This window comes from Talpa occidentalis, unplaced genomic scaffold, assembly GCF_014898055.3.
Source record: "Talpa occidentalis isolate TD23 unplaced genomic scaffold, MPIMG_talOcc4v2.1 talOcc4.15, whole genome shotgun sequence".
Lineage (NCBI taxonomy): Eukaryota > Metazoa > Chordata > Mammalia > Eulipotyphla > Talpidae > Talpa > Talpa occidentalis.
The window spans coordinates 26,735,137-26,749,309 of NW_023601543.1; the positions used below are offsets into that span (position 1 = coordinate 26,735,137).

At 40.9% G+C, this 14,173-nt stretch overlaps 1 protein-coding gene across 1 annotated transcript in view; it reads left to right on the forward strand.

Annotated features, from left to right (window-relative positions):
* Positions 1–9,507: 9,507 nt before the first annotated feature.
* The window catches only part of AMMECR1 (AMMECR nuclear protein 1), a 125,398-nt gene continuing 120,732 nt past the window's right edge, over positions 9,508–14,173 (forward strand). Inside the window, 2 exon segments of the mRNA XM_037512071.2 lie at positions 9,508–9,769; positions 9,772–10,024. Coding sequence (XP_037367968.1) covers positions 9,553–9,769; positions 9,772–10,024 — 470 coding nt within the window. The 5' untranslated portion in view covers positions 9,508–9,552.

Genomic DNA, 14,173 nt, shown 5'->3' on the forward strand with positions numbered 1-14,173 from the left:
TATAAAAAATTTAAGATATGTTTTTGCCATCAAGAATTAAGAAGTAGGTGGAGGAAGAGTATAGACCAACAATATTGGAGTAGCCTGATAGAGGAGGGGATATTTCATGGAGAACGTAAAGGATGAATGGGAGTTTAATAGACAAGAAGTGGGAGGGAAAATTCCAGAAAGATGTAACAGCGTGGTGAAAGAAATAGTGAAATAAATGCTTTAAAATTAAAAAAAGATGTGAAAGCCAATAGTGTATTCAAGGAACTGCCAAAAACCTGACTGGTGTACAAATTCTGTGGGAGGGAAGGGGGGAGGGCAATGGTGAAAGACAAAGCTTGGAAGCTAATCTGGAGAGTGATTAAAAATGTTCCTATAGGCAATGCTAAAGAGTTTGAGAGTCTTCTTAAAGGCAGTGAGAAACTCACCAAATTTTTAAGTGACAAGATCGAAACAGCATTTTTAAATGCTCCTGAGGTGCCAGAGCTGTACTGGGGGAGAACGAAACTGTATAGAGAGAGAATAACCAATAATTATTGGTGAAAGTTGATGAAACAAGGAAATGGAAATAGATTTGACATAATATCAATGGACTTAATATAAGATGTGAAAGTTCAAGATTACTCTCATGACTGGGAGATCAGTTAGATAACTACGACGTGAACCAAATAGGAAATACCTAAGATGGCAAAGGTTGTCCATCATAAGTTCTGTTTTAGACATGTTGAATCTCAGGTATCTTTGAGATATCCAGGTGAACCTATCTAATAAGTCATTTCTTAAGTCAGCCTGCATCTTTGTTAGAGAAGTCATGGCTGGAGCTATACATTTGGGAGTCGCCAGCATACAGGTGTTGAATAGACTGATGGCAATAAATGTGTAGCAGAAGAAAAAGCTGGGGATAGAAGCCTGAAGAATAACAGGTAGTTGGAGTAAGAGAGCCCTGCCAAAGAGACTGAGAGAAGCAGCAATCATGTGAGGGATAGAAGATAAAATTGTCATGGAAGACAGAAGAGAGGCCTGGGAGGAAGGGTTGCCATGAGCCATAGATGCAAAGGACAAGTCAGATCAGACAAGGATGGGAAGGGCAAGTATAGTAAGGATGGGCAATTTGGACGTCATTGGTGGCTTTTGTTGGATTAGTAATGTTAGCATAAGCCAGATCACTGTGGTTTGAGGATTTAAGAGGAGCTCAAGAAAGGAGTAACAGTAAACACGAAATAAGAAATGAGATGATAGTAGGCACAGTTAAAGCGAAGATGATTGGAAGCTGGAGAATAATTATGGGGGTTGACAGTAGAGCTCTAAGAGAGAAGGGCATGAATGCATAGTGACATTTCAAACAATTTAGGGGAGGATGGTTCTAATCCAGTAATTCTCAAACTACCTGTGGCCAAGAATCAACATTTTACATTTCAATTCGCCAGATTGGCACTTCCCTGTAAAATAGAATAAAAATGAATTACTAGAAAACAATGCAGTGAAAACCAGACATTCAAAATATAAGCCCCGACTTTCCTTATTAAATTCAATGAATGTACAACTATTTGCTTTATTAAATTGCTATAAAAGTTTATAAATTCTTACTCTTAATTTCAGTGCTTATGTTCTTGTGGATCAGTAGCAAATAGTTTGTGGACTGGAAAGAGTCCACTGCCACACTTTGAGTAGCATTATTCTATACCATAAGACCTGGTAAGGAGGAAGGAAAGATCACCCCTTCTTCCAAGAGAGAGGAGGGACAAGAAAGAATGGTAGAATAGACAGAACTTAGGAGCCGAGTGAAGGAGAGTTGAGGGAATTTCCCAGCTGAATTACATTTTTTTGTAGTGGAATAGGAAACTCGAGTTTCTTGAAGGAGAAAAGGACAAAGAAGATGGGGTAGGAGGATAAAGATAGTATAGTAATGAGTTGAAATAGCTTCTGCAGGAAGTGAGAAATGAAACTGAATATAGGTAAGTAATTGAGTTGTAAAGCAATAGAGAGAAAGCCCAATCGACAGTGGAAATAAATAATTCTTTATGGAGTTAATTGGTTCAATTTCATGATATTTCCCTCATAGTTTTACAGTCTCAGAATGGGGAATGGAGAAACCTGTGATGGGGCTACAGTTAACATTGTGGGTTAGGAGTGGAAAATGACTCTCCCACAGAAAACAACTAAAAATGTTGGATAAAGAACAAACAAAAAAAAAACTTCCTAATGCTATTAAAGAGCTGGAAATGTAGTAAGGAATTATAAACCCAGATCAACACGCAGGCAGAGAGATGAAGTTGTTTCTCTGAGAGTATTCATTGAACTTAATGTAAGCTTCAGGGAACAAGCCATAAGAGATACAAAAACATAAAGCCAAGGGCCTTCCTAAGGTGGAGAATCTAATAAAATTCCTCCCCTGATAAAACTGGAATGACATGGAGTTAAATTATAGGTGTACCGCTGAACCAGAAATATACACACACGTATATTACCCACACACCTAAGGGGACTTTGAGGAAAGAAGTATTAGTGCTAATTGAAAGGACAAGCATCTACCCTGAGAGGTTGAAAATACATTCTTGATTAATAAAGATTTTTCAGCCTAAATTCACATTAGGCTGGGTGCTCCAAAATATCCCTAGCTCTGAATTTAGTTTGAAGGAGACACAGGTCATGCCACCAGGCACATAGAAGAACAGAAATTCTTTCTGCAGGAATCCACCATCATGCTAAAACTCAAAGTATTCCCACAAATAATTTTTCAAATAAATAAGATTTTAATTAAAAATCATTAATCACTCAATAAAAAAGGCATCATATATAAGAGGAATAGGAAGTTCAATTGAGAGCATTTGAATCCAAATATATATGTAATTATATTTAAATACAAATGGACTATTTGCTTGAGTTAAAAGACAGACTAAATTTTTTAAAAGATTTATTTATTTATGCATACAACAACTGGGGTACAGCTCCATCCATGTTGCTGCAAATTCCATGAGTTTATCTTTTTTGATTGCTGAGTAGTATTCCATTGTGCATATGCACCACATCTTCTTGATCCAGTCATCTATTTTTGGGCATTTGGGTTGTTTCCATAGCTTAGTTATTGCAAATAGTGCTGCTATAAACATAGGGGTGCAGGCGCCCTTTGTGCAAAAATGATGTAAAAAATATATAAAATTATATATATATATATATATATATATAAACAAGAACTGGGGTACAAGCTAGAGGTACAGGGGGTCAGAGGATTCACCAGAGACAGAGTGGGGAACAGAACAGGCAGATTGACTGAAATACACTGCTGAGGGGAGCAGCGGGCATGACAGGAGAAAGTCTGCTGCGCCATGTGGGCAGCTCCCTGGCCAGGGATTGAACTCATGCTGCAGGTTGCTGCAGAGGTTGCAGCTCCACAGTGCTGTGCTTAAACCCCTTGAGCCAACGGGGAGGCCCTGGAGCCAGATGTTTCAACAGAATTGACTGTATACACTATTTGCTGTACCTCACCTTCTTTCTTGTTCACTGTTCTGCCTATTCTAGTCTGGCTTCTGCCCCTTCAGGGAAACTACTCATGTTATTGCAACAAACAACCTCCATCTTGACAAATTCAGTGCATACTTCTTTATCTTCATCTTGCTTGAATATTCTAAAAACCACTGAATTGTAAAATGTAAATAACTGGTTTCTATGCTTTGGAATTATATTTCAAAAAAGAAACAGAGTATTTGGAGGAATCATAGAACAGGGTGTAGCATGGCAAGTTTCAAGCCCCTTAGAAAAGTCATATCTCATCATGAGGCATCTGTAGTAGAAATGACAGCATGGAGGATTTAGTTAGAGAAAGGCCTATGAAGTGGTATGGAAGAAATCCAGAATTCCTTGTAAGGATGTGTAAAGTATTTGGAAAGCAGTTAAGGATGAAGAGGTAGCATCCCTGTCAGACATTTGCTGTGGCATGGAAATAACAGCCCCAAAAGACATGGACTGTATGGAGGACGAGGCTGAAATTTAGAGGGTTGGCAAACCGCTAGGACTTTTGGATAGTAAAGAAAGAGAGACGGCTGAACTTCCTGACATAATCATTGTGCATTGACCATACTGAGAGAATAGGCCATAAATTATAGACACTCAAGCAGTGGATAGAGTGAGGCAAAATTAACTACTCTTTAACTAGTATCAAGCCAAGCTGAAGGGCTAGTTCACTGCCATGAATGACTTTGAGCTTTAAATTCGGTATTTGCACGAAAGTGTTTAAATTCAGAACACATTTCTACATTTTAATCGACAATGTTAACCCTTACTCTGTCCAAGTTCTGCCTCCAGGCAACTGGAATAGGTGTTCCAGAACACAATGGGATTATAGAAAACAATTGTGTTAATTATTAAGTTTGGAGGGGGAACAGTTGTAGTATACACATTTTCACATCACATTATACACATAAAGAACAATAGATGAAATCTTTGAAGAAAAGAGAAAAATAGTCAAGTAAATATTCTCCTCACTGTAGCAGACACATTGTAACTGCTCAAAAATAATACTTGTTTTGATTATTTCCTCCCTAAAAACTTTCCATTTTAATCCACAACTAGTTAGCTTTTTAAATCCTTCCATGTTTAGTATAGATCTCAGCATATCTAAATCTCATAAAGGAGTTCATTTAACTTTGTCTTAAGAAAATAGGTGACAATATAACATTCAAATAATTTGCACTCCAGTTGATAATAGAAGATATAAATACAAGTAGAAAAGAGTTCAATGTAGATCATGGTTCTTCGGTTCATTAATGTGCTCATTAGATAAAGAAAGAACTCAGGAAGGAAACACCTGTTTTGTAATCAGGAAAAGAAAAGTTGATTTATCAATTTGAATGGAAAAGTAGGTTTTCCTACTTTTGTGTGGCGGTTCCTCAAAAGACTAAAAATGGGCCTGCCATACAGCCCAGCAATTCCACTCCTAGGTATCTACCCAAAGAACACAAAAACATTAACTTGAAAAGAAACTTGCACTCATATTTTTGTAGTACGTGTTACAAAAGTCAAGATATGGGAGCAACCTAAATGCCCCCCAAACAGATAAGTGGATCAAGAAGATGTGGTACATATTCACAATGGAATACTACTCAGCAAACAAAAAAGATAAACATCTGCCATTTGTGGGACTAGGTTACGTGAAATAAGCCAGGAGGAGAAAGATAAATTACTGGATGTTTTCATTATATGTGGAATATAGAGAAACCATACAGAGTCAGACAAGGACACACTTTAAAACCAACCCTTGAAAGCTGATAATGACTCTGAGGCATCCAGGATGGAAGGAAGAAAGGAAGGAAGGGGATAGGCATGCAGAAGTAGTGGGGGTGGGGATGGACTACGGTAAAGGACTATGGGTGCTTTGGTGGTGAGAGAGCTACAATGACCACAACTAATGGGGGAAATCCTATACTGTCAAAAAATTAACAAGGATGTACAACAATTGTACCTCATTAAAACTATGGATAAATAAATAAATTAAATAAAAATAAAACTAGAAATGAGCGGAAGAACCAGAAGAGGACACAGAAGAGCAGTGTTACTGAGGAAACAGAATGGAATTTAAACAGTTTCTAATATTTTAGTTAATCTACTATTTTTATTGTTGTTGTTATTAATCCTAAACATGCCAAAAATGTGTCCACTGTGTAGAAATAAAAAATAAAATATCCACTTTAAAAAATGGATTTCAGTATTCACATACTTACTCAAACATAAAAGGGAACCTATTGTCACCTCCACCACCAGAGCCATGTGTTACATGTATACAAGGTTAGATCAAAGTGGTAGCTAATAATATTACATTCTGCAGTTGTTCAAGGATGACAGTTGAGAAAGTTTGATGACACAGGATAAAAATAAACACTTGTATGGACATAAATGGAAGTTTTTATCCTCCATTGAACTACAGAATGTTCTTCATCTCACCCATCCCCCCAGAAACATAAGAAAATAATTTTGCAACATTCACAAGTGATCACTGCCTCATCAAATCATTCTTTTTTCTGAAATGAAAGATAACTATATTGTAAACATGACAATAAATTGAGATAATGATAACTCAAAAATATAGAAATCAGTAAACATTGGGTTTAATTCAATTTCCAGTTTTACTACGTATAGTAAATAATGTGTGTAACCTTTGCTCAGAAAGTTTTTCACAGTTGTATAGCTAAGCATTTGACAAGGCTTAGTTAATAATAATTTACAGGCAGATGCAGAAGCTGAAATGCTGACAGTTTGAATGTGCCTTGTTGACAAAGAGACTATGGCCTATTTACTTTTTTTATTTAAAAGAGATGTGGAATCTTTAGCTCTCAGCTTGACAGTCAGTTACATAAAGCAGAAGGCACCTTAATGTTTCCTCTGGAGGGTATTATCACTGCACTACAGTATCAGCAGTGTGTTGAAACACATGTGCTCTATCATACTTGACCTTTATATTTCAAATCAAGGGAATTCTGAGCAAGGTCAGTTTTCCTATCCAGTGTGCACTTTGTGTAGATGTAAAAAAAAATTTAAAACACACAAAAATCCCATAGAATTTGATCTGTGGATTTCACATGTTTGAATGAAAAAAAAAAATCTTTGTTTTTATACTGGTGACTGCAAGAAAACAGACCAGGAAAGGCATTTCCTCAAAGGCTAAAAGGAGGCATTACCACCACCACCACTACTTGCCAGGGGATTTGCAAAGCATCTTGAGGCTAAAGATGGGAGATGAGCCAAGCTTAGAAGTTAATATATAGAGAAAAGCTAGCATACCCCCATCCCCTGCCCCTTTTTATCAGCCAATACAACAAAGTACTTCAGATAGTAACCTCTAGTGATCAGGTAATGATATATTTTCTGCAGTGATCATGTTTGGGTTTGTCTATTTCCTTTGCGCTTGTGAGGTTTGGAATTGGAATTTAAAATCCTTGGGGGGAAGCTATTTTTGTAATTCAGCTGGGATGTCCTTGTCTTAGGGTTTCCCATTGCATCAGTCCCTTAGCCTGGTATGATAGCCATGATAGTGTTTTGTCTTGTAGATGAAATGCAGAACTAAGGACATGACTACTGGTGCTTATTAAAGATTCCTTGCTATTTTCACAAGAGTAGGGGCGTTAGACTCTTGTCTACTGGCCAAATTCTAAATCGGGAGATTACATTCTGCTTTCCTAAATTCCCCTAGCAGAAGCAGCCATCCATGGTATCCTACTTTGCTTCCTGTGCTAAACTGTCGTGTGATGTCATTCATGGCACTAGCTTTCTACTCTAAAAGTGATCTCTCCTTAGTGGAGTGGTGAGTAAAATGCTACCTATTATCTGATATCGTATTTGACCAAGTTTCAAACAAATTAAAAGGTAGACTTTGATAATTAAGGATAAAATAAAACATAAAACAATACACTATATCAGTGTACTAGTTTGTCGTGGAGGAATTTTTTTAAAAGAGAACCTGCTTTCTCTTCTGCAGAAAAAAAAAATGCTTTTTTTTTTTTTTTCACCACTAGTGGTTGACAATCAATTGTTACTTGCCTCAAACAGGAGAATAGGTCTAACAGTGATGATGAAGTTTGAGAGGACAAGATCACATATCACAAATCATTTAACTCATCTCATTTGCTTTATGTTGCATCCAACCTAGACAGTTGATCTATTTTACAAAATCTCTTTTTAAGGAGATGGCTCCTCTTTTTGTGATTAAAAAAAATTCACTGTTTCTCTTTCCATGGAAGTTAAGTTCTTACTTTTGTTCAACCCCTGTTCCACCTACTGTAGTTAAAAGTCACCATGTTTTATCCATCACTAAGCTGGCTGTCAAATATTGGTATTGAGAGGCAGTATATAACACAATGGCATGGTTTTTGGAATCAGACATGCTTGTATTCAAATCCTGGCTCTGTCGCTTTCTAGGGTGTGATGTTGGATTGATTAGTTACTCCTGAGGTTCAATTTCTTCATCTGTAAATGAGCAGTCACAGAGTTACTGTCAAGATCAAATACCGCAACATAGAATTTTTTAGTTTTATGGGGTGAGACAAAGCTTGGTACTCAGCACCCAAAAGGTGCTCAATAAAATAGTAGTCATTTATCTGATGATGTACAGAGACCTCTTTGAGAATGGAAGCACACATCCTAGATTTCAACATAAATATAGTGTGCACATAGTATGGGCACAGAGGCTCGTTATTTATTATTGATTGAATAACTTTATTTTCTTGAGTGGAATGAATAGCCCCCAGGTATTTGCAAGATCCCACATATTTATTTAGCTCATAGGTGACAGAATGAATCAATCCTCTGATGTCTCCAAATATGTAGCTATTTGATTTTGTCTAGGTGTTTTGGCATGGTGGAGAAACGACACACATAACTAATACGTTCTGTCTCTATCGGGTTCCTTTGTGTGAGTTTTAACATTTGATTGTTTCTTAGGTACGCAGAATGGGACTGACTCATCCGCCCCCTCATTCAAGCAAGCATTCTTTGACTGGGAATTTTTTTAAATGAACAATAAAAACTATATAATTATATGCCTGGACAAAATCTTTTAACTTGAGTAAGTACCTGTCCTGCTTACCTGGAAGATCTGTGCTGACTCAAGTTCTAATTTCTAAGTGCCTGGTTCCCAAGGCAAAATCCCCAAACCCCGCTGCGATTAAGATTTACATATAACAACTTTTTTTTTTCACATTTTGAATTAACATAACAATTAACATCTTTGAAGTAGTGAGAGCTTGGGTTAGGACTTCATTTTTTTTTTTTTCTTTGAAACGATTTCGCGGATTAGGAGGGAAAGTTAGGGAACAAGGAGCGAATATAGGGATTCTGCTGGGCTTGACTGACTTGTCGATAAGGAAAGGAAAAAGTAAGGATGGTTTACCATAATCTTGGGTACCCGCTGGCGTGTGCTTAGATTGGTATTAAAACCATCGCTGCTTTGTGCACCCTTAACAGGGCCGGTCACAGGTGAGGAGCCCCGGGCACCTGCTTGCTCACCGAGGGGTGGCTCAGAAAGCAGCGTGTACGTGAGGTGTGAGTCTTCAGTTCCACGGAACTCGGCTCAAGCGTCAGTTAACACTGTGCGCTGCCTGGCAGGGCATCAATCCAGCCGTGCTTTGCCACCTTAATACTTACTTCGGACTTTCATTCTTCTTCCGCGTCCCGAGCCCCCCCCCCCAATTTTCCCCTTTCTCTGGACGTGCCCACGTCCTCCCTTCGCTTCCACTGCACTTTCTCGTCCTCTTTTCCTTCTCCTTCCTTTCTACTGCGATTCCCGTCTATCAGCCTCTACGGCCTCTTGGCCGGAGGCTGCGCCTGGCAGGAGGCGCTACGAGGCCAGCGGGCCAGGCTCGAGGTGTCCAGCGGCGAAAGCGCGGAGCGCGCGCGGAGGCCGGGCACGCGCGGGACGGCCGCGTGGCCGGGCCGCTGGCCGGGAAATGGCGCGCGCGCGCGCACCCAGTCAGCCCCCAGCGCGCCCCCGGCGGCCGGGCCGCAGCGTGCTCGCCCCCGTCGGCAGCTCGCTTCACTTATGGGTCGGAAGCGCTGCGTGGGGGAGACTGTTCCAAGATGGCGGCGGGCTGCTGCGGGGTGAAGAAGCAGAAACTGTCCAGTTCGCCCCCCTCTGGCTCGGGTGGCGGTGGTGGCGCCTCCTCCTCCTCCCACTGCAGCGGAGAGAGCCAGTGCCGAGCTGGGGAGCTGGGACTAGGAGGCGCCGGTCCGCGGCTCAACGGGCTGGGCGGTCTAGCCGGAGGAGGTAGCGGCAGCGGCGGTACCCTCTCTCCCCCCAGGGCTGCGGCGGCGGCGGCGGGGGGCTTTCCCTGTCGCCACCTCCGAGCTGCGGAGTGGGGACCCTACTTTCTACCCCGGCCGCCGCCACCGCCTCCTCGCCCTCCTCGTTGTCCGCCGCCTCGTCCTCCTCGCCCGGCTCCCGGAAGATGGTGGTGTCAGCGGAGATGTGCTGCTTTTGCTTCGATGTTCTCTACTGTCACCTGTACGGATACCAGCAGCCCCGGACCCCCCGGTTCACCAACGAGCCCTAGTGAGTACCGTGCCCTCCGCCCCCCTCTCCCTGGCGCTCGGGATGGGACTTCGAGTTGAGGCAAAGTCGAGCCCGCCTCCCCGCCGGCGGCTGCCCCTGCCCCTCGCGCCGCGCGGGTGTCCGGAGCTGCGGAGCCACTCGCCCTCCGTCGGGGCACCCCGCGAGGCTGCCCTCCGACGCCAGCACCCCACTTTGGGAGCCGGGTGCTGCTGCGGTCGCCACTGACGGCCCGCCGGCTCCCGGAGGTGTTCGCTTCTTTCTCTTTGCGAGAACTTCCAGGAGTTTTGACCGTGTGTGTGTGCGTGCGTGTGCGTGTGCGCGCGCGTGTGTGTGTCTGTGGGTGTCTGTCTGTCTGTCTCTCCTGTTTCTCTCTTATTTCTCTCTCTCTCTCTCTCTTTTTTCTCTCTCTCTTTTTTCTCTCTCTCTTCTCGCGACACCCCGTTTCCCCACCGCCCCAGTTTTGGAGAGTTGGACTCCTGTAGGATGACCTCTCTTCACTTTGGTTTCCGTGACCCGCGTGAAAACCCCGCCACTACTCCCGCCCCGCGTCACTTGCACAGGGAGACTTACTGTCTATCCCGTGGCAGGGTGCAAAAGAGCAGCAACTACCCAACTTCTCTGTTCACATAGTGATGGAACTTAGAGCGCTGGAGCTTAGGAACCTACCCGTCTTTTACTTCGACTTTCCCTGTGTCCTGCGGAGGGACTTTTTTTTTTTTTTTACCCAACACATTTCCCCTTAATACCTATTTTTATCCGAACATATCCATTAAACTGTGTTTCTAGTGAAGCGCACCGCTGGCTGGTTCACATTTGCAGAGTAAGAACTTCCCCCTCCCCTTCACTCTCGGTAATAGCTCATTCAAAGAGAACTGTCCCCATAGAGCCACTGTCAGTTTGTACATTAAACGTGCGTTTGCTTTTGTGTCGATTTCACTTTTAAGAAATCTACTTTAGGCTCGACGATTTGAGAAATAAGTTAAACCATCCCAACAGTAAGTGTACAGGAATTTTTATGGTTTCCTTTGGCTTTGTACTTTTAAGTATTTTACCCTTCCAGTGTGTGGTTGAAATTGTTTAAAATAGCACTGTTATGGCGAAAAGCCAGGTTAATTCTAATCCCTGTCCATTTGGATGTGTGGGAGAGGGAGCATATGTTTTTTTTTTTTTTAATGTGTAAACTGAGTGTAAACTGACTTTTTCAGTTAAATGCTAAACAGAATGTAAAGCCCAAGGAAGGGCACAATGACAAAGAGGGTGATTGTTTTTATTATGAGTACTTAGCACCAACAAGAAAAATAATCGAGAAAAATTTCAGTGAAACTTATACTGAAAAGCATCAACTCTTTTTTTTTTTTTTTAGTTAAAACAAGTACCCCTTGTCCCCATATCATAAATACCTGAATTGATGTTCTTTTTAAACTGCTTTTTTTTCATTCTGTGAGATTAGGGGATTACACTACTACTGGATAAATATAAACACTTCTGCCTAAACTAAAAATATTAAACTAATATGTAATGTGGAAATTACAATAAAGTGTCCTGGAAATTATAAATTTGTATCGTTTTTCTTTGGCCTTTATACTTTAAATGTATTTAATTTTGTATTGATTTCTGTGGTCTGTGCGTTTTCTTTCTGACTTGATTCATCTTTGGGTATTGGGTCATAGGAAATGCATGAGAAGGCATTTGACTATGTCAAGTAAATTTGATGTCTATAAATTTCATAGTTTTAATTTGGGGAACTTAAATCCTAGACCTTAGTCAATTTGTTTTTTTGGTTAAGAAGTAAAATTCATTTTGAAAGACTGCCATGTTAAAAAAAATCTATGAAATATTTATTAGCTTGACTCACTTATTTGTGACTTTTCTGCCTTCTCTTGGATGTCTGTGATGTATTAGAGCCAGTCCTGGGATGATACATAGGTTGACTCTGCAAAGTCACAGGACTGCAAAAATTCACTTCTGTTTAGTTATAGGACTTTGGCAAAGGCTGTTTTAGAATTCACGCTCCATTGCTCCAAAGCTTATGAGAACACACTTAGAGGAGGTGCTATTTTCACACATTTTAAAGTGAGTTTGGGTTAACTGAATGACTATACCAAGAATTTGAAAGCAAAGTGAGCTTGACCAGTTCATACAGAAAATGCTTTTGGAAATATTTAGGCCATTTGCACACATATTTAGGTATTGTTTATCTTCTAAAAGCCCATCCACTGGAATTCTTTTCTCATGGAATTAAACAGAAAATAAAGCACATTTTGGACCACTGTGGATATGTTGAAACAATGGTGGGGGAATAATAACTATTATAATTTAGTAGGCCTTGATGTGTCATGTATTCAACAAAACAACTAATTTAGAGGAGACACTAAACATGGCCAAGGGTAGAATGTAAGTTCACTTAAATGGAAAGAGGACTGCTTCTTATTTTTGTCTTAAAGTCATTTTTGAGGTATACTGTGGAAAATTTCTTTAAAGTGATATCTGATTATGAGAGTAAAATAACTGTAGTTACTGACAGTGCCATCATGGCCACCACACATTTTCCTTTTTGTTTTACATATTTAATAGCCTTGTGTACTTATTAGTGTGGCTTTGTGCTGGGGGGAGTTATAAGACATAAATAGACATAGCTTTTTTTCCTTCTCAGAGTTATTAGTATCCTGTAGTGACCAGAGGTGTTTCAGGTCCTTTTCTCTGTCTACCAGACCATGTGCTTTTGACAATTTCAGATCCTTATGTGAAAAACAAAAACACTGTTTTCATCCCTTCCCAGGACCTTTCTGTCAAAATGCCTGTAATTGGACAAATCTGCCTTTTATAGGTTTAGAAGTTCTATATTCATCAATTATCATTTCACTGAAAGGTTATCAGCAATTTCCTGTGATCTGTTTCAAGTTTTGGTGAGGGACTGTTGATATATGAACAGGCTGTGTAGGTACAGATGCGTTATTATTGTTGCTGTTTCTTGGAGTACGTACCTCATTGCACAGAGGTGAGGTAGGGTAGCTAAAACAACTTGGGAGGATGGTGGAAACTTTTTAAATGGAAGACAGATAATATTTGTATTAAAAGTTAGGGGTGCATTACTAAACTCTTGGTCTCAAGTGTATAAGCACATTCATTTGCCCACAGAAATAAGGTTCAAGACGTGATGAAAATTATGACTGTAGTACTACTCAACGTCAGAACCCCTGGATTTACCCGCGGGACCCCTGCCCTGCTAGTCACGTTATAGGAAACTGTTTGCTATTATAAAGGGAGCCTCTGTGCCAGGTTTTGAGCCAGTTAGACTCTTGAGTCTTCTCAGCCTTGGCTGCACATTCCAATCACAGGGGAGTTTTAAAAATATGGATGCATGGGTTCTAACCCCAGAGATTCTGGCTTAATTGGTCTTCGATGAGGCCTGGACATCAGGATAATTAAAAGCTCCCCAGATGATTTTAATGTGCAGCGGAGGTGGATAGCCACTGGTTATACTTCTCTAGGTCTTTCTCCTGAGATTTGGATTAATTTAATCTGGGGTGGTGCCTGGGAACCCATATTTTATGAGCACCCTGGGTAATTTTGGCAAACAACCGGTTTGGGAAATACTTGAAGTGTGGTCTGCAAAGGACTTCACCTGGGAAATGATGGAAATGTAGGCCCCACTTCAGACCTCCCGAATTAGAACCTGCATTTTAACAAGCTCCCCAGGTGATCTAATGCATATTAAAGTTTGAGGAGGAGTGGTTCTCAAACTTTAGAGAACATCATAATAATCTCCTGTAGTGCTTGTTAAAACACAAATTGCTGGGCCCTATTCCCAGAGTTTCTGATTCAGGCTGTCTGGGGTGGGACAGTGAATTTGCATTTCTAACAAGTTCCCTGGTGAGGCTGCTACTACAGTTCCCAGGACCACACGGTGGGAACCAGTGGGCCAGAGAGTAGTGAGGACTTGAATAAGTACTTGAGCGACTGTAAGGGAATGGCAATTTTCACTGACAGTTTCCAGTATAAAACTTCCTGCCTCCATGTCACTATCCTTTACTGTGTTCTTTCTAACTTAGCACCAGGGAGACTGAATACTGCCATGATCACAAGAGCCTGAGGTTCTTGGGATGGTTTCAGTGGGGGGGGAAGGGTGACTTTTCTTGGAAGCCTTTG